Source organism: Halichoerus grypus, chromosome 4 (genome assembly GCF_964656455.1).
Source record: "Halichoerus grypus chromosome 4, mHalGry1.hap1.1, whole genome shotgun sequence".
Taxonomy (NCBI): domain Eukaryota; kingdom Metazoa; phylum Chordata; class Mammalia; order Carnivora; family Phocidae; genus Halichoerus; species Halichoerus grypus.
This window is the reverse complement of record NC_135715.1, coordinates 117,829,244-117,850,287: the sequence shown is the minus strand read 5'-3', so window position 1 is coordinate 117,850,287 and position 21,044 is coordinate 117,829,244. Positions and strand designations below refer to the sequence as shown.

At 43.4% G+C, this 21,044-nt stretch overlaps 1 protein-coding gene across 9 annotated transcripts in view; it reads right to left on the bottom strand.

The window, feature by feature from the left end:
* Window positions 1-21,044, bottom strand: part of FMNL2 (formin like 2) — a 302,761-nt gene that overhangs the window by 15,241 nt on the left and 266,476 nt on the right. For 5 of the 9 annotated variants that reach the window (XM_078070796.1, XM_078070793.1, XM_078070798.1 and 2 more), the window contains exons 11-21: window positions 17,285-17,395; window positions 14,714-14,863; window positions 12,629-12,730; window positions 10,595-10,904; window positions 10,064-10,276; window positions 7,362-7,382; window positions 5,042-5,166; window positions 4,003-4,205; window positions 2,222-2,456; window positions 1,093-1,161; window positions 878-958 (exon numbers count right to left, since the gene is read on the bottom strand). In XM_078070796.1, coding sequence (XP_077926922.1) covers window positions 878-958; window positions 1,093-1,161; window positions 2,222-2,456; window positions 4,003-4,205; window positions 5,042-5,166; window positions 7,362-7,382; window positions 10,064-10,276; window positions 10,595-10,904; window positions 12,629-12,730; window positions 14,714-14,863; window positions 17,285-17,395 — 1,620 coding nt within the window. The remainder of the gene's footprint in view (window positions 1-877; window positions 959-1,092; window positions 1,162-2,221; window positions 2,457-4,002; window positions 4,206-5,041; window positions 5,167-7,361; window positions 7,383-10,063; window positions 10,277-10,594; window positions 10,905-12,628; window positions 12,731-14,713; window positions 14,864-17,284; window positions 17,396-21,044) is intronic. The other 4 variants (XM_078070799.1, XM_078070801.1, XM_078070800.1 and 1 more) reach the window with 1 other exon arrangement.

Below are 21,044 nucleotides of genomic sequence, written 5' to 3'. Positions count from 1 at the left end.
TTAGCCCCACACAGCCTTGGGGGAAGAGGATTCCATGGAGGATTGTCTCTAGTCCTGCCCATCTAAGTCAGATGACTCTGAAAAGCAGCACACACTTTTCCATCCAGGGAAGGGACGGGGAAGAGGGATAGATATATAGATAAAATATATACATATGTATATTTAGAAAATACAGAAAAGTAAAAAGAAGCACTTTGAAAAAAAAAAATCCCTCATTCTGTCCAATCTCTCTGTTAATATCTTAACCCATTTCCATTCAGGTTTTTCCTGCATATTTTACTTGAGTGAAATCAATTAGTCCATGCAATTTATACTCTTTTCTAAACACAAAATTACCTATTTCTTTGAAAATTCTTCACATTCTAAGAGTTGAAGAATAGTTCACCATATTAACTATTGTTATAGTTAATAATTTTCCAAAATGTTGGATCTTTACATTGTTTCTAATTATTTGCAATTATAAAATAAATAAAGCATTCATAATTCAGATTCCTGAGGAAAGAGTCCCAGAAATGGAAACACTGGGTCAAAAGGCATGAGGATTTTCAAGGTTCTAAGTGCTCACTGCCAAATGATGTTCCAGAGAATTTATACCAGTTGATTCTCCAACTAGCAGACAATACTTGGTTGATTTAGGTTTCACATTCACTGAATTCACTAAAATTATTCCTATAATTTTAGAATATCATTGTTTGAAAAACATACATTATTTATGTTTTTGATATTTGAAAATAAAAAAAAACTTTGCTTATTTCTGGGGGAAAAAAAAAAATTCCACTCCCATTTCCAAGAGCTGACTCTCCTCCACTCTGGGACTTAAATCTCTGCCAGCTCTTTTGTCCCTTGAATAGTCTTGTATTTCTTTTAGTTCACTCACCAGATCTAAACTCTGAAGTTTAAATCCATAAACTGCTCCTCGTTTACTGCTATTCATATAGTTTCCAAGGGCCAAGATGATCTGCAAAAAGAGAGAGAGAGGAGAGAGAGAGAGAAACAAGCCTATTAGTAGAGCATCCCAGGCATTCCCAGGCCCAGGAATTCGGCTGACAAGTCAACTCTTCCCTGTATGTATATGAGGAAAACTTCACTTGCCTCCAGAATTTTCTTGAGTTTTTGGGATGACTTTATAGAGACAGATGCTGCTATAATTGAGTGCAGTTGCTAGATTCCATTCAAAGGAAGGAAGGGGAGGGGAGAGAAAAAGAGACATGTTAAAAATAAACTCTAATTGGAAACTAAAATTTAACACAAAAGAAAATAGACCCGCATTTAGACCTTAAAGCCTGAATGCTGAGGTTCTATTTTTCCTCAACATAACAAATTTAAGTTGTCCTGCTAGGGTCTTAGGCAATCATATCTTTACATGCAAGCTCTTCTCTCAAAGTATTTGAAACGAGAAGAAATGTCAGAACTTGCTTATCACAAAATCTGTAACCAGTGGGACTCAGAGCTTGGAGTCAACAGCATCTTCTAGCAGAACTCAATTCCCTGCCCACCACCTGGAACCATGTTTTTAAATCAATGGAGTTGTCCAGGAATGAAAACAAAACAGCAAAGGAATATAAACCCTCCAGAAGTCCTCAGAACATGTTGTGAACAGACATGCTACTGTAATCAGTAATTAACAAAAGTGTATTTAGAAATAGAACTGGGAAAGAACTATTTATGATATTTATGTTTACAATATTTATAAGTCTCTACCAGATTAACACAAAAAAACAAGAGATGGTTGGCTACTATTTCTCCATCACCATGATGTACTACAACAGATTTCCAAGGAAAAAGACTCCTATGGTAAATTTATAATGCTTCCAATGAAAGCCAATAAGCCTGTTCATTAAAGATACAAGATCATTTTTAGAAATGAAAGCAACATTTTCAGTCTTGCCAACCCAGTCAGTCGGAGGACTGGTATCTTCAGGAGGGGAACAAGTTTGAGAAAATGATCTTCCTGGTCCTATGTATTGAAGGGGAAACCCAGAGGACATCCGTAGACACAGAAAATGGCATCCTATGGAGGAGAATAGCAATATGGAAAATGGAAATTCACCATTTTCACATTTAGTTGGCATACACAATATGAAAAGGAATGGACAAAATAAAAATGCAATCTAGAAAGTTCTGGGAAGGAGTCTTTAGAGCCCATGATGTTAAGTACAATTTTGAAAGAGACTTAAAAGAAAAAATGATACTGTATCCCTGCCAGAGCTGGTCCACTTACAGGAGTCAGCATCTGAATGCTTTCCGCAAAGTTCCCAATGAAGGCCATGATGGTCATCTTCTGCATGAGTCTCTCAATTTTACTGAACTGCATCATGAACCGGTCTTCATCTGACAAGTTCTCCAGGGGCTTCCTTTCCCGCTCATAGAGCCGAAACACTTTCACCTCGTTCTCAGTTGGCAAGAACCTCATCAAACATTCTACAAAGTCTACAGGCAATGTCTTCAAGTCAAATCTGAAGGCAGATGTGGACATGTCAGTGTTAGAGAGAAAACCTACCTTTTCAACCGCACCCCCATTTGGTCCTGCTCATCAACCACCATTGCAATGAACTGATGATGTCTACAGCCAAACGGTGGAGATGCCCCTTGGTGCTGGCTCATGACTGCCCAACAAGTAGCTTCAGTGGTCCTTTCTGAGAACCTAGACCTCATCACAACATCCATGCTCAGTTTTCAGCCCATTACTATTGATCTAAGTCTCCAGAAATCAACACTTAAAAGACAGGAAGAGCGAGAAGGCAGGCTGAAGCATCTGATGTTTAAGCGGTTCAAGGACATAGTTTTTAAGGCATATTAAGTACTGCTAATTAGGGAGACTGATATTATATACACAATTACAGAATATCTGGTAAACTCTAATATTTTTCAATTAAACCAACAGTCTGGGCTATTTTCTCTACGTTAGGAAAAAAATGTATCCAAATGCCTGTACTAAATGGATGTTTTGGTTTAAATGGATACATCCCTTGAAGGTATATCAGGTCTCTTTGGATATATGCTCAATTTGAACAAACAGAATATTTGCTACAATCTCTATTTTCTTCCCTGGACAATCTTTGTCCAGCAGAATGACAGAATTATATCTAATCATCATGATAAATACGGCATCTATAGATTAAAAACTAGAATGCCTATCATGTTTCAACTTCAGAAATCAGAACAGAATATAGGATACACTAGACTATTGGATTTTGATCCTGAGGACATGAAATTGGAACAAATGATTTCTGAGGGTCATATACTCCCCTAAAGATCTCTTACCAAAATTTATGAAATACCAATTTACAATGAATTCATTCCTAACACATCTAAAACATTTGTTCCTAATCATATTTGAAATCCATCATGACCACAAGAAGGGCAGAAAGATTCCTCTCATAGAAAAGTAAATAAAACCAATGCCTTCTCTGCAATCCAGGGATAAGAAAAGAACTGAACTTTAAAATTTCCTGAAAGCTGCTAAGAGAAACAGGAATCACATTCCTATTGTTATGAACTAAAATATGCATCTGTATCACATTTGCATCTGGCACTGAATTGTATCATTCCACAAATGCCATCAAATTTGTATTCAACAAATCGAGAGAAAATTCAGATACTCCAGAGCAAATGAACAGTCTCTCCCTTTTTTTAGCATCTGTAATTCTCCACTCCTTGGAGGTATGCATTGCTATAGACATAGAGGAAAGCAGACCAAGTTAATAAATGATGTCATGATCCAGTTGTTACTCTTCTAAAATAATTTTCGCTCGAATACAGCGCTCACAAGGGTAATTCCTGGCCTGCCTCTTTAGTGCTAGCATTCCATTCAACTCTGAAGTCACACATACGTAACAAAGGGAACCTTTGGTATGTGGATATCAAGGATTGCTCCATCTTTTATCTTCCATCTTGCCCTACTATTGAAATATTTATGTTATCTACCAATCATAACTTTCTTATTTTTGTTTTTATCCTAAATTCACTAGAATTGATTTTTCCAGAATGCCCTGAACTTACACATGTATAGCTTTACATATCTCATCGGCGGTCTTTCCAGCTTTCCTTAAAGTTATGGCAAGATTTTTGGCCCTATTTGCTTCTAGTAATGTCACTTTGTTGGATCCCTTCTGTGTTATCTTCTGTTTGCTTGAAGAAAGATCAATGGCAGGACCTTGGGCTTTTGTCTTAAATATTTCCTCAAATTCATCCACATTTAAATCCTGGAGTAGAGAGGGATGAAATAGGCAAATTGGATTACACCTAAAAATTAAGTCAGAAACCATTCTGACAGTTTCTTAAGCATCAAAGAACTTACTTTTTCTACTCAATACTTGCCTTTGACCATGGCTTACTCTGTTTTCCTGTTTGTGCTATGGCATGACTTAGGCCCCACGTACAGCTATGAACGTCTAAACTAGAGAACCGATTCCATCTGGCCAACTCAACAGTTTTTCCCTAATTACCTTGCAGGGCCGGCCACCACAGACTAAAACTATCAAACCAGATAGTGAGTGTGATTATTGAGTTCTTATTCACAGAGTTCAATAAAGGGTTTTTTAATGCCCTTTTATAAATGAAGGGCAGGGCTTGTATCAGATACATATTTTGTGGCATCCACTGAAGATAATTACAACCACTCCATAGCAACATAACTATTTTTTTTAAAGATTTTATTTATTTATTTGATAGACAGAGAGAGAGCACAAGTAGGCAGAGTGGCAGGTAGAGGGAGAGGGAGAAGCAGGCTCCCTGAGCAGAGAGCCGGATACGGGGCTCGATCCCAGGACCCTGGGATTGTGACCTGAGCCAAAGGCAGATGCTTAACAGACTGAGCCACCCAGGTGCCCCGTAACATAACTTTTTAAACACAGTTTTGAAACCACCTTACAAAATAGTGTCCAATTTTATTCTCTAATATTAAAAATCCTTTTCTTCTTTACATCAAGGCATTTAGAACACTAGCATTGTGTCACTGAACCTTGCAGGTTAGCAGAGCACCCATTTTAGCTTTGCTGCCCAGAGAGCCCTCCCTGTTTCTAACCAATGAGAAAGATACCTCCAGAATTCGCTCGTCATCAATTTCGTTGAAGACCGTGCCATTGATCTGATTTGGTTTCAGGGCAACCCAGTTAAAAACTGGCATTCTGAATTTCGTCTTGATTGGCTTCTTAATTTTCACAGCTACAGAAGTCAGAGAGGATGAAATTAAGACTCCACCAAAACCCCACGATCCTCAAGAACAATCAGAGAACAGTCCTTGCAGATGACACTTTAACACTGGGGGAACACAGGCAAGAGGCGCCCAAGTGTTTTTAAACACACAAAACATCACACATGGCTTTGGCTAGGGCAATCTGAGGTCATTTGGTTGAATGATGCAACATTATGGTAAAGTTGGCTAAGAGCCAGGGGTTGTTTTTTGTTTTTTTTTTTTTTAATGCAGGCAAATGGATTGCTGTTACACTCACAATGTTAGGACAATGCTTAAGACAAAGTATTGGGGAACAAAAATTATTAATAATGTTATTAGACAGCAGAGAGGACAAATGCTCTGTGACACTGGTGAGTGTGAGTCAGATTGTGAAATCTTAAATTCCTGGTTCTAGAACACGTATCTCCAAACCAATGTTAAAAGACACTCAGAGACCGCAGGCAGTGGCCGACTCCACCACCAGGACTGTGGTGTCAGGAAGGCTGGCTTTCTGCTGGAGCAATACGCTCGTGTGCGCCATTTTGACAATGGGGATTATACTGATGCTGAGTTATTCCAACCAGACCAAGGGCCACGAACAGCTCAAAATAGAAAATATTTAAGACGACAGAAGGGGTACTCAGAAATCAGGATTAGTATTGGTTTTCGAGAATGGCCACGGTCCCGTCCCCCCCTCTTTAAAGAGCAAGTTCTCCCCAGGAGTCAGCTACATGGGACTAGAAGGCATCCATGAACCCATGAAAAACACAGAAAACCTCTTAAGAGAGGAAGGGGTATCTGTCTTTGAGGGTCAGGTGAGGAACTGTCAACTCCTCTTACTGTGGGGAGATGAACTAAAAAAGGAAATTCATTAAAAATTCCAGGAATTACACATCATAAAGAAGTCTTCCCAAACCATCTACATATATGTGTATATATATATATATATACATATATATATATATACATATATATATATGTATGTGTACATACACAAACACACACACACACACACACACACCCCTTCTTAAGTCTGTCCTGGGCTGCCCAGCACACTATTTGGGAGCTCCGCTATTTGCCATCATTAGTAAGGGAGGGAGAAGGGCAGTACAGAATAAAATAAACCCAATGCACATGGGCTTCCCCCTGGTTGCCGGCCATTCCTCCAGAGTTACGAAGGCCACATACCCAGCAGGAATGTCATCTGATAAATCCACACATAAGCATGCAGGAACACGGAAACACAGCTTTTGCCAAACCAGGTCATTCTACCACCGTGACACCATAAGCCCCACCACCCGACAGTGTTGGACAGCTCACCGCACTTCATTTTGGTCTACACTGCCCAGGAAAACCCGTGTCCTCTGCAGGACAAAGGAACAGACTTTCTTCTAGGCTGGCATGTGAGCGATATGGAGGGAGAAGGGGGAGCATGGGAGAAGCTGTGCGGGATCTTCCCACAATCTGAGCTGGCGGGTCCATGCCATTTGGTTCCGCCATCCATCCATGGACACTGCAGGCCCCAGGACACGCACTGAAAGTCATCCCATCTGCAGCTACCCTACTTTTAACTCGTCGGCAAAATGAGGAATACGCCTGAGACCAGAACACAGGCCAAAAAAAAAAAACAGTTATCTTCAGAAAGCTGTCCTAACTCCGACTGGGGGATGAGGGGTGGGTTACAGGAGGGGGGCCAACAGGGAACCATGACAGACACTGTGCTCGCAGCGTTCAGGCTAAAGGAGTGGCTCTGTGTGGGTGGGCGTGTGTTCCCTGGAGAGAGCCGGAGACCAGCAGGAAGGGCCTGGAAAAGCAGCACCTAGAAGTCTGTCCTTGTTCTGTGGGGCAAATACCCTTTTTCCCCAGAATAAATCGAAAATCCTTCTAGAGCGGAAGCCTTAGATTCAGCTATGACCATTAAACTAAGAGAAAAAAACACTCTTTTTCTTTCAGGGCGGAAGGAATATGGCCTATGAAATCCAGGCTGCCTACTTACAGAGCCATAATCTCTTTTACAGAAATGTGTGGGCAAACCTAGACCAACTCTCAGCCAACAGCGAGACTTCCCGCACACACAGGGTCCCAATGCAATGGTTCGGTGTAAGATGGAATGAAAAGATGTGAAGGCACAGTGTGACCAACAGAAACACATGGTAAACAGTACACTCAGTGAGGAGCAACCTACAGAAAAGCTTGATTGGCCCATCTTTTGTGGAAGCAGAAAGAACAAAGAAAATACAAAAAAAAAAAAAAAAATTAGATATGGTTAGAGTCAAGCCACTCAGCAGTTCACGCACTCTTAGCAGAGAATTTCATGCTTCTTGGACACATTTCACAAGGCAGCACAGAACCATACATGCATTTCCATTCGGGCCTGCCTTAAAGACTCACTTATTATTTTGTTTTAAAAAGTAATCCTTCTTAGAAGAGGGGGAAAAATGATCTCATTATCGTGGTCCCAAACAGCCATATTGAACTGTGCTAGGTATTCCATAAGATATGAGCAATGTTTTAAGAAAACCATCCGCCAAGTACAAATTCTCACTGTGAACTTACAAAGCACCTTCTCCCAAAGAGACAGCGAAGGTTACAGACTGCCTGGGCATCTGTCACAGATGACCAACACGGGAAATGGGAACCAGGCTGCTCTAGCACAGATGTGGGGAGGTAAGCCTAACGCTTCAAAGATACATTCCACGCTGTGCATTTTCTCTATAAAATGCAAAGACAACTTCACTAGATAAAATTAGAGGACTGCATTCAGGTCCCCCGTCTTGGCCACCACGCACACACCTGGCTCATCGCCTACCAAAGAGATAGGCCATCCTGTTGCCCATGGATCCAAGGGCCTGGCAATGTCACAGGTTTCTGGGTTCCAGGAGCCCGGGGCATATCATCTCAGCTCTGTCCCTTGCCTCTACTGGGACATCCTGATTCTGTCTGGCTTCTTCATTCCAGGGAGAAAGTTACCCCACACACTGGCAACCCATCTTACAAAATGTGCTACATAATGGTCTTATAATCCTTAGATCTTATAAAACAGGACATCTTGTCACTGTTTAATGGACACTTAGGGCACCGAAGAGGAGATTCTTAAGTCCCACCCACAGCCCTCTAAAAATGGTCTAAGACACAAAGGGGACAGCCTCCGGCTGCATAACCCTGAAGGCAGCGGTGGGTCTTCAGCTGAACAGAGTTCCACACCGCAGAGCTGAGGCCATCCAGAGACCCTGCAAGTGTTCAAGATTAAGTCGTGGGAAGAGCCCAGAGGGGACAAGACTCCGAAGGGAGCCCTGGACCTGCACATCTCAGCCTCACGCCAAGGCAGTTCTGAGTTCTAGATGAGAGCTCGGTGGATGGAAGTAGAGGCTCTATCGTGCCAGGCTGTACCAAAGAGAAAGGAGGTGGTACCCAGCGAGAGCCACCGCAGCAAGCACGGGCCACGGGGAGCATTCGCAGGGCGCTACGAGGGAAGCCTCATCCGTGAGCCAGGCGTACATGGCAACTACAGGTTTTCACACTCAGTGCCTGAGAGCAGCCTGTCGATGGAAGGAATTCCTGGGGCTTGCTAGGAGGTTTTTGGTTCACATTCTAAAATCCAATAGTTCCACAATGACACACCTTCAACTTTTGTCCTTAGGAAGCTATAAAAGTTCTAGAAGAAAGGAGGAGATGGGGGTGACCTTGAATGGTATAACTGAATCACTGGATTACTGTGAACATTACTTTCAATAGGCCCCTTGTTTGTTTCTTGGACAACTTCACAGAAGTTGGGGTGGAAGGAGACACCACAGACTCGGTGTGGAACAAGGTTGCTCCTGGGTGGCTTTCTGGTGCCTGAAGGCGTCGGTCACTAGGATGAATCAGTCGCACTGACTGGCCAGTACAGCCGCTGATGGGACGGCGGTCCGGGAACTCTCCCACAGCTAAGACGGTCATTAGACACTGGACAGAAGGCTCTGAGAACTACTGCACTTAACAGAGTGGTAGGTGTTCATCGGAAATAAGAGACTGAAGTGGAGGAGAAAGCAGAATTTTCTGATGTCGCAGAGACAGCACGGCAAAGCTCAGAGCTCACGGCAATTTCAAAATGCCAGGGAAATGCTCCATGACGGGGGAAATGGCTTGTGGTATTTTAGAAAAGAGTAAAAAGTCACCTCCATGAGTCAAAAAATCAGAACTCCTATTTCAAGGCATTAGAACCACTCTCTTCGTCTCGCCGCCACCCCCCCCCCGCCCCCAACACACCCAGTTTTATTTCTGGTGAGGTGGGGATGCCACATTCTCTCCTGTTAGCAGGAGGGCAGTGTGCATGATTCAGAAGCGTTTCAAGGCACAGAGATACCGCTGTTGGCAACGCGTCCCTTGAAGCTTCAGTTGCACTACAGTGAATTCTGAGGTCTTCAAATGCGCAGAAGAGATGCCTGGAAGCCTACATCGGGCAATTACGCAGAGAGCCATTTTCCCCTTTTGTAAATGACACCGCGAATACCTTACAAAAACAGAGCCGAGAGCACCAGAAGCACCGTGTGTCAGAGCTCCGACTAGTACAGATGCCCACAAATGTTTCATGAATCCATGAAAACGCACTGATCCCTAAGAAGGTAACTTGTCTTTCTTCCCCTTTCTAGGTGGGGAGAGCGGAAGGTGGGGGAAGTCTGCAAAATCAGAACTCCCTGCTACAGAGCACAACAGCTACCCAGAGAGAAATGCCCCTGTGCATGGCTTCCCCTTTCGTGGCTCCATTAGCAGCACTGCTCTTAGATTAAGAGGAGGTACATGGGCTTGCAAGAGACCTGGACTTTCAAAGAAGCTTTAAAGTCTCGGGAGGTAACACAAGTGAGTATTTCGCACACGGGTACCTGGGTCTGAATTCTGTGCTCTTACCTGCTAATCCTGAGTTGAAAACCACTGTGGGCGAGGACGTCCCGGGCAGCGGGGGTGCAGAGGGAGGAGGAGGGGGTGGTAAAGGAGACGCCAGCACAGTCTCAGCTGCAGGGCCTGGCAGAGGGGGAGGAGGGGGTGGCGGGGGGGGAGGCGGGGGAGGGGGTGGGGGAGGGGGCGGGGGCGGCATGGGTGGCGTTACTGGACCATTTTGCACTAGCAAAAAAAGCAGAAACAAATTGCCTTTGAAAACAGGGGAATGGTTTCACCTGCACGATGTCAGGTGCACATAAAGTATCCAAAAAACAAAACACTTAAAATGACATGGGAATTTTTTTCAAACACTATAAAATCTCCCCACTGGCAAATAAAGAATACACTGCAACATACGTAAAAGCTTCAGCTTTAGAACCTTAATCTCAAAATGTAAAAAGTGGCCAACAAAAGCAAACAAAGGACATAAACGGACAGTGGATAAAAGAAGAAATACAAATATCCCGATACCCTTTCAGTTCTCCCGCCGAGGCTTCTTACCTGCTTCAGGCGTGTCTGCCGATGGAGGTAGTGGGGGGGGAGGAGGGGGCAGGCCCGAGGAGGCGACCCCCGTTACTGGTCCCATAAAGTTACCCACTGCCGCTTCTGACCCCGTGGACAATGTGCCAGAGGCCACGACTGGCAGTATGGATATGTCCCCATCCCCTTTCTTCTGAATTTTAATGGTCCCTTGTTTCTCCAGTTCATGAATCTTTTTTTCCAGAGTAGACTGTCTTTGAATGGCTTCTTCTTTTTCTTTGACCATTTTCCTTAATGTGTGAACTTGGGTGTTTGCATCTTTGTAGATTTCCTGCAAAAAGAGTCCACAGTCAAGAGTTTAACTTCACATGACATTCATACCTATTACCATCAGATTGGCAAATTGACGATCAAGAAAATAACAAAAAAAAAAAAAGGAAAAGGAAAAGGGAAAGGGAGAGGAAAGGAAAGGAAAGGAAAAGAGAAAAAGGATACTCATAAATACATAGGAATCATACGGAATTCAGCCAGATCCTATAAAGTCCCATTCATTATCAGTTGTTCACTGGTAATACATGCAATATATTCTAGCAATTGTTACTGTTAATACAGTTCTTTCTATTAAGAAGTGTGGCTAACTCAATTTTCCCTGCAGGTAGAGAGGAACAAGGCAGAGATAATCCAAAGATAATTTTATAGCTGACTCTGGAATGCCCTGAGGGTATTTCGGTGGGGCAGCATATTTTCCTTTTATTTTAAAATTTATTTGTAACTCCGAGACACATATCAGCTAACAGTAGACAAAAGGCCCTAAGTCAGATTTGGATGGAAGTCAGACTGGGATTAAAAATCTGCAGAGCACGGAATGATCTACTCATGAATAACCAGGAGCTGATTGTTCTTGAATGGGTTTCTCTGGCCTTCACAACACCCCCTTGACCAAGCTCAGGACAGCAGTCCTTGTAACATTTTCCCTTTGGTATGCAGTTAACAGAACAGGCCAGTGCTTCCCTCGACTGATTACTTAGCTCTGTCTACGTTTTTAGCAGAAAACAAAAAAGTTACAATTTTCAATTTAAAGGCCGTCCCCGTTCCTTTTATTAGGGGCCCACCGAGGTTCCAGTGTAAGGATTTTATGGAACTTACTTGCTAGGTCTTGTACATGTGATCTCTCACCACAAACCTCCAGCAGGCAGGGAAACATTCTTCACACCCTGTCTATTATTAATAATCTGAGAGTCTGACTTGAATTGAGTCCATATGCTACAACTTTGTCTCGATGGCGTGCCAAAAAATAAATTTCCTAGAGTTAACTGTAGGACATGTCAGAATATCAAGCAACACACACAGACATGATAACCATCGCATAAAATGTGCCGTTTCATCAACGATGGTGTAAAGGCAAGCCATGTGCCTGAAAGCCCTCCAGGCGTTTTGGTGATTTTATGTTCTGGACAGTTCTAAGCACACGGATAGCACTCCATAAATACCTGACACAAGGTAAAACAATGCTAAGGCCAAATAAAATAGCTGGGATTATCTGATAACAAAATGGATTGGTTTTGCTTTGCCTTTTTCTTTTTTTTTTTTTTTTTTAATTTTTTGGTGAATGCCATTCGGTCTCGCCTATGTTGATTTCACCACTTCCATGGCAACCATCAAATCTGGTTTCAAGTAGAAGCAAAGCAAAAAAATACAAAGAAGTCCAAGTCCTGATAAAAATAAATAAGGGGCATGAATTAAATCCATGCCGTGTTTTTATTTCCAAGCAAATGGGTGATCCACTGAATCAACTCAGACTCGTCCAGATGGGAAAACATTGTTGCTCTCAAAATCTGTGATAAGGAAGGACGAACCCCCAACATTTGATTGCACACACGTGTATACATATCCTATGTGTATTTTCATCTGAGTATCACCTCTGAAACGGTTCCGATAAATATGCTGCATCAATGCATTCCCCTGACATGAATGTATTCCACGTTCTACTAGGACTAAAGTTGGTGCACATTCCCTGCAATGCCCATCCGGGCCAGCTGTCATCAGCACACTTACTCGAACAACATCCAGCTCCTTGTTCCTCTGCATGAGCTGCTTTTCCAGTTCCACAATCTTGGACATGGCTTCATTCTCTGTGTCTTGCAGTTTTTCAGACAACTGTAAAGTTTTAAAAGGGAACCTGTGGTCACAACACACAACCATTCTGCTCAGGTCCTCAGTTCTCAGAAAGTAGAGCTCAAAAACCATTCGGGGCCCATCAGAGTCCTTCCTGTGTTCCCCAAGCTGTTTTCTGGAAATGTTAATATTTATAATAGGATTCTGAATACATACTTGCTTCTAATAGGAATTAGTAATCTACACATGATCTTTAATAAAATCCATACATCAGCTCCTTAGTGTTGGGACCTAGACGGTGCCTCTCCCTCTGTTTCTGCAGGAGCTGACGAGGATGGGGGACAGTGGGTAAGGCAAGAAGGGAGATTCACTTTTCCTGCCCGAAGAAAAGGCCATTAGGCCAAAGCTTTTGAAAATCATCGGTCCACAAAACTTGGTTCTGTTATTATTGAAAACCAGCTGACAAAACAGTACTGCTGGTTTTGACCCAAACTACCCAAATACTAAGTCATTTGGAGGGCCAGTTCGAAAAAACGGGTGGCCTGCTACGAAAGTGGGTTATGTGAATATGGTCATGCAACGCTGGCTGAGGCTTCCAGAGGAAGATTGGCTGAACCATGTGTTAAATAGTTACTTCTCCCACAAGGCTCTGAAAGTGAGCAACTTCGGATTTCACTGAGAATGATCACAAGTAAAGAAAACCAGGGAGGCAAGGTGAGGAAGAAGGGTGGAGCTGAAAACCCTGATCAGGTTCAGAATATGAGTCAAATCTTTTAGGGTAAGAAACACTGGGCCGGTAAGTGCCCTTCCTAAGTGGGTGCCAACCACGTCACTGCAGCACTTACAAGGTGGGGGGAAAGGTTGGCTCACCAACTTGGCTTAACCACAGCCAAGAAGATGCCCATTTCAGAGTAATGGACAAAGGTGAAGGATGTCAAGCATGTCCGATACTCTCAACTAAGAAAATGTGGAGGAAAATAAATGGGCCACTCAAATGGGGGAAAATAATATTGCTCCAAAAAGAGACCACTGATTTATAACCAAGGACACTGCCAAGCAGAATTCAACATAAGAATCTGGTCCTCACAATGCTTGGGTCTTTAAGAAGCACCATTTTTCGGTTCATTCCTGCAATATTCAAATATCTGCTTAATGGATGAACATATGAACAGCCTCTGAAAGCCCTTAGACTCATAGTCAACTTAGTGTGTGGCAAGAAAAATCCCTCAAAGAAAAATGAGCCCCTGCCCTGAAAAGAGGACACTCCTCAAAGAAGAGGATATAAGGGAATGCTCACTAATTTCCTTGAAAATGCCTACTGTTGAAAAGACTCTTTTTAGAACTTGAGTAAGCATAAGGCAAGACTGGGCAGACATGCATCACGAAGACACAAGATCACCCCGTCCACGGGCTTGTGTGGACACACGGAGTAGAGCGTGACTTACATTCACAAGACTCTGAGTGAAATATAACTTATTGACACATCAAACCAAACTCCCACAGAGGCTGAAGTGGGTGGCATCTTGCCTGGGTAGCCATGGTAGTTGCGCTGAGGGAGAGGGTTAGGTGTGAGACAGGAAAGACACAAGTAACAGTCCAATTAGCCCTGGGGCTTATTTTAGTTGCTAGAACCCATCTTTCATAGGCCTATGTGAGCACATGTGACAGAAAATGACTTCTATTCAGAAGAACAGGAGTAGAAGAGGACTTCTTCACCTCAGCCCAAATTCACATACTCGAGCGACATTTCCCCCCTACATGGCACCAACCATCTCACTCTTGGGTGCCTGTCTATAACTAAGATGCCCAGGAAATCTGGGCTCAGCAGAAACCAAGCAGATGAGCTAAGGCAAGGCAACGGATTCCCCTTGGTTTTAAGTAACAAACATGCTTTCTTTGAAAGAACCCCGAGCGGCTTTTGACAGCTATCTCCAGCTGCAGCTCATCCCTACACTCCAAATCCTCTCACTGACCGCCCTAACAGCTAAGTGTGCATGTGTGTCTCCTCTCCCGAGACGTAGTTACATGAGAAATGTTTTCTTCCAGCTCTTCGACCCTCTCCAAGGCCGCATTCTTGGTCTCAGCATCTTCCAGCAGAGCTCCCACATCGAACACGTTGTCCAGGTAAGCTTGAATCTGCACCTGGAGCTTGTCGCTCTCCGTGTGCTTCAGTTTCTAAGAACCAAAACGCAAGAGAAGGCGGCCTTAGCACAGCTGTGGAGAGAGAACATAATGGTACGACAGCCTACATGTTTTTGTTGCTTCCAAATACTCCAGTCTTTTCCAAGAGAGGGTTTGATGCCTCAGCCTCCTTAAGAGGATCACGGAGTGTTCGACTGTTCGTCTAAGAAGCTACCATCAGATTACTTTCTGGTGAATACCCTCTCCCAAATATATACACATCTCCTCCCTAATTCTTCCTATAAATTTATTCCCCATATCGACATATTCCAAACCAAAACATTTTGATACAGGTGAAATCAGACAACAGAAAAATTAAAAAGCAGCTTCGGAAGAGAGCTACGGTCCCAGGTTTGAGAGGCATCTGTGTGCAGAGGCGGTTAGAGTAAGTATAAGTTGCCTGACTAGAGAAGGCGGTTCGACTGAGGAAGAGGGTTAGGTGGGAGGTGGGGAAGACACGGATAGAATATATCAGCCCTGGGTTTGATTAGTAAACTGCTAGTCTACCGCCCTCCATGGTAACTTCCCCAAGATACTGCCCCAGCATAAGGAGTGCAGGGCTCCCCAAAGCACAGATCAGGAAGCCTTCCTCCACTCCCCGCCTTACAGGCCCAGGCATCCCAAAGGAAGTCAACCAGCTTTAAGGTGAAATTAGAGATCAAGAAAATCTGCGAGTCTTCCTTACAAGTAACGTAAGTCCTGACTTCCTCTGGGGGAACAGATGAGTAGCTAGAATAATCCTGGCATATGGAGGACACCAATAAACATGTACTGAACAAATCAATGGCTACTTACAAGGCTGGGCTTTTGTAAACCAATGAAGCATTTATATATTATATGCTTATAATATTAATCTTCTAACCACCTCTATCAGGGTCCAGAACCAACAGACCAGGAAGTTAGAGAAACACAGAGTTTTGGAAAATTTTTTTGAAATTTTTCAGAGGAATTATGCTCTACATAAATTCTCGGGAAGATGGATTTACTCCTAGGTCTAATCTGGAATTCCGTAACTTAGCTTGTCCTAAAGACAGTATGTTCTTAGTTTAGGAATATAAGCTAAAAAAAGACACCTGAATAAGGGCAAAGCCTAGAAAGGAAAATAAGGCAGCAGCTAGGCAGGTTTTCTCACCAAGTACACGATGAGCAAGGGGCACTACCTGATGTGTTCCTCTCGCCATCGCTGCCTGGAGCCCGAAAGAGCTCTGCACGACCATCACTAAACTGAACCCACTGAACCCACAACACCATGAGCAATCTACACACCCAATGTGCGCTCAGATCCTGCCACTCTCTGAGCAGGTAGGGAAAGAGCAGAGAGAAACCTTGATCTTAGAGCAGGAAAAACCTTTCAATACCATATTCTGTCAAAGATATTAGTGATTATTGAAGTCAGAACACAATTCCAATGACTCTTTAATGGAAATCCATCATGCCTCTCCCTGAGTACAGTCCTTAGGCCAGTCTCTCCAGGGGCAGCCTCGCCGGTGTGATGAGCCAGGTCACGAGCTCAGAGAGTAACCGATGCTATGACTTTGCTTCGCAATAAACTGCAATTCCCTGGCTTTCCCCCTAACGAAGACTGGCAGCTGAACTCTGGAGAGGCCCAAGGGAAGCACTTCTATTTTCTTCGTGGCTAGAGACAAATTGGAAATTGAGGTTAACAATTCTTGCCCTCTCGCTAGTGGCCTTTCAAATTCAAGTGGACCACTGCTGCCCAGGAGGGAAAACAAAACCACTCGAGAATCAAAGGACATGCGGGCATCCTGCACACACACAGCCACTCGAGTCCATTTACGATTTTCACACCAACTTGCTATTTCCTAGGTGAAGAACTACAGGGAGCTGGCTGAGCACTTCTGCAGGGGAGCCAGAGAAAGAGCAACTTTAGACCGCCTGCTCCCAAGAACTTAAAAGTGGAACGACCAAAACCACCAAAGCATTAAACAGAATGTAACCGCTACACAAGGAAGTCTCTAGTGTCCATTTCCTTTTTTTTTTTTTTTTTTTACGCTCTAAGCATTTATTCATCACTCTTCAGCAGTCTTGGTTTGATGGGGTCCCCAGAGTAACCAAGAACGTGGATTGCCCAAGAGCCCGGACGAAGGGTGCAAGGAGACTTGACCCAGACAGAGCTCAAACACGGAGGAAAGCTGCAGCAAGGCCACAAGAGGGTGTCTGGCTCCAGTACTAAATGGCTGCAGGCAGAAGGCAGCCCGAGGTCCCAGGAGGTTGGCAAGAATCCAGTTTCTCTGGCCGACTGCATCACTCGGATAGGTTCCCTTTAACACCAGCGCTACAGTACCCGGCCGCATAGAGCCTCAAGCGTTCGTTAGTCATGGCGGAAGCTATCTTTGAAGGCAGGCAAAATAAATCAAGGCTTACACTGGAGCCAAAGGTCACAGCTCTACTTACATCCAAGTATTCATCCAGGCCTAACTTGGTAAATTCATACTGGAGGTGAACTCTGAAATTCATGTCTTCTACTGAATGGACTACGATATTAATAAACTGCATCGAGGCCACCTGCAATGAAATTGCCAGCGGGTTACAGGGCTCCAAACCGGTTTTCTCAGTTTAATGGCGGGCAGATGCTTTCAATGTCACACATCTAAACGCACTTACCCGTCTCCTTTTCCTTCATTTCTCTGGGTCTTTAAAAATATTTTATCATTTTTTAAATTCAAAAGTCATAGAGATACCACAGTAAGATGCCACTCCTCATCCACTAGAATGACTATAATCAAAATGAAAGTGCGGCAAGGAGGTGGACAAAGTAGAACCCGCATCCACTTGGGATGTCCACACGTGCAGCCGCGTTGAAATGTCAGGCAGTTCCACAAAATGTTATAAACTGAGTTACCATAGAACCCGGCAATCCTGCTCCTCGGTATGTGCCCACAGGAAATGAAAATGCATGGCTGTATAGAAACTCACATATGAGTGTTTACAAAAGCATTATTCACAACCAGAATGCAGGGGAAAAATCATCAATGTCCATCAACCGATGGGTTAAAATAATAAGCTATATCCGCACAATGGAATATTAAATGACAATAAAAAGGGATGAAGTACTGATGCATCTTACAGTGTGGGTGAACTTGAAAACATTATGCTACATGAAACAAGTCAGTCCTAACAGACCATATAAATTATGATGCCATTCATATCAAATATCCAGAACAGGCACATCTGTGGAGATAGAAAGTAGATTAGAAGCTGCCTAGGACTGGGGATGGGAAAATGGGCAGTGACTACTAATGGGGATTCCTTCTGGGGTGACAAAGTGTTCTAAATTAGACCGCAGGGATGGCTGCACCACTCTGCAAATATGCAAAAATTATGTTCAATTGTCCACTTTCAGTGGGTAAGTTAGATCACCTCTCAGTAAAACTTTTTAGGAAGTCTTATGGGTGTACAGAACAAACTGTGTAAGGTATTACAGATATATCATAGAAAATGGAACAATCTTAAAAAAAAAAAAAAAAAAAACATTTAAAAAATCACTTATCATCGTACCACAGGATAATCACTTCTAAAATTTCACCATGGGCCCCACTATACCAACAAGATCGTAACAGGATCTCTGACCCAAGTTTCCATTTTCAACAATCAACCAGTTTCCATTCCACAAAAGCCTTGGATTTACTGCTTTCTCTCCACAACTGCATCAGTGGCCCTGAGACCTGCCACAGAGAAAACCAGTTCCTGGTTTGGTAAGGAACAAAACAAAGTTCAATAGATCTGTTTTGCCTTTTTTTTTTTTAAGACTTTATTTTTAAGTAATCTCTACCCACAGCGTGGGGCCCAAACACACAACCCTGAGATCAAGAGTTGCATGCTCTACCAACTGAGCCAGCCAAGTTCCCCTATTTTGCTTTTTTTTTTTTTTTTTAAGATTTTCTTTATTTATTTGACAGAGAGAAACACAGCGAAAGAGGGAACACAAGCAGGGGGAGTGGGAAAGGGAGAAGCAGGCTTCCTGCCAAGCAGGGAGCCCGATGCGGGGCTCGATCCCAGGGCCCTGGGATCATGACCTGAGCCGAAGGCAGACGCTTAACGACTGAGCCACCCAGGCGCCCCTATTTTGCTCTTAATAGTGACATTTATGGTGAAAATATCTTACTAATGTTTTCCCTCTATGGGCAAACACAGTCTCCAAAAGGAGGTAAAGTGAATGAGGGATCCAGATTCACATTTTCTCTGAAAACTGCCTTCCTCCTTTCTCCTCCAAACCCAGTTTCTTTTTTTTTTAATTGTTTCTGTTGAGTTAAAGATTTTTTTTTTTTTTTTAATTTGACAGAGAGAGAAAGAGGGACAGCGAGAGAGGGAACACAAGCAGGGGGAGTGGGAGAGGGAGAAGCAGGCTTCCCGCTGAGCAGAGAGCCCAATGCGGGGCTCAATCCCAGGACCCTGGGATCACGACCCGAGCCGAAGGCAGATGCTTAACGACTGAGCCACCCAGGCGCCCCTGTTTCTGTTGAGTTAGAGTCTCCTTTGAGTATAAGTCCTACACTGGAAGACAGGTCAACTCTCTACGTTACAAGGAGACTCTTGCAATTTACTGAAAAATGACTTCAGGTGCTGTGGTTAAATAGGCTAAAGATTTTGTCAGGTTTTTTTGTTTGTTTGGTTTGGTTTTTTTGCTTTTGTCCACAAAAAAATACAGAAAAAGGTCTTGTGTTAGAAAAATTTATGTTTTATGAGGAATAAGTTGTTCGGGAGGTTGTACAACTTAACTGCATTCCCAAGGACAGTTTAAAAAAAGCCTCATTTTCTGGAGGAAAATATGGTTCAATTCCGGCATCTTTCCATTTCTCTTCTGAATATCTGTTGAGTTTTAAGATATGTCTGAGAGGCAACTATCTGCTAGGCGACAGAGGAATTGAGCAAAATACCTGCATACTAGCAGCTCCTAAATAAGCTTCCTCACTGCATGTACATATAAATAAATGGCAAGAAATAAACTGTCCCTTCTAAACAGTGCAGGCATTTTATTTTATTTTTTTTAAGATTTTATTTATCCATTTGACAGAGACACAGCGAGAGAGAGAACACAAGCAGGGGGAGTGGGAGAGGGAGAAGCAGGCTTCCCACTGAGCAGGGAGCCCGATGTGGGGCTCGATCCCAGGACCCTGGGACCATGACCTGAGCCGAAGGCAGACGCGACTGAGCCACCCAGGCATCCCCAGTGCAGGCATTTTAAAGGGCTTGATTATATAAATTTTAATTCCAGCAGAAACTCAAGTGGCAGGGAGACCCCCCGAGGTCTGATAATGACTGAAGTGGGCCCCATGTAACACAGCAAGGAACAGTGCGGACCACCGTTCCAGCGGCAAATTGGAAAGGGGATCTTCAGACTAAAAATAGGGGCAACTTGGCTCCAGAGGCTGATACTCTGCAAGCCCAGGGGTCTTGTGTTAGCTGAATTTTTAGTTTAAAAAAAAAGAGAAATCCGTTACTTTATGCACCATTTCCAAATTTTTTATGGAGGGACATCACTGTCAGACTCAACTCACAAGGCTGTAGGTTGGCTTCAGCGTGGGAGCCTCCAGTTTGCAACCTCAGCTTTCAGGGACAAAGAAGTTGCCCCTCTGAAGGCAGAGGAAAGAAACCAGTAAAGTGAGCCACGCAGGGCTTCTTCACGTACTTAGCATTCGTGCCCACACGGGCCTTCAAACACTTCAGAAATTCCTAACAAGGAAATTAAAAAGCCAATGTGAAAGTACTCGTTTCACATTATTTGTCTTAAAAAAAAAAAAAAAAAAAAACAGCAAATAACAGGCTTTGATGGAACAGAAAAGCTTCTCTAGGAGGACTGCATCATTTTCACGGAATTTGGAAGGGGTCGAGGGCTAGGATGCATATAAAATTTAAGGACCCAGAAAAAATTTTCACATGAAAGGGTTAGAAATCCGCGACGCTGTGTTTCATGGTTTACGGCCACTGAAGCAATTCCAGTGAAAACTGTGCCTGGCACCCTACACCAGGTTTGAGCAGACTGGACAACATAAGAACTGAGCTGGGCACCTGCTCCAAGCTAGATGTGAGCTGAGAGATGAAGCCCCCGTGAGATCTCCTAGGCTCAGAAGTCGCCCGGGTCAACTGGATTGGGTCAGAGAAAGCCTGCAGATCTGGGTGCACTCATGGGTAGTCTGTCTCAGAAATGCTCTAG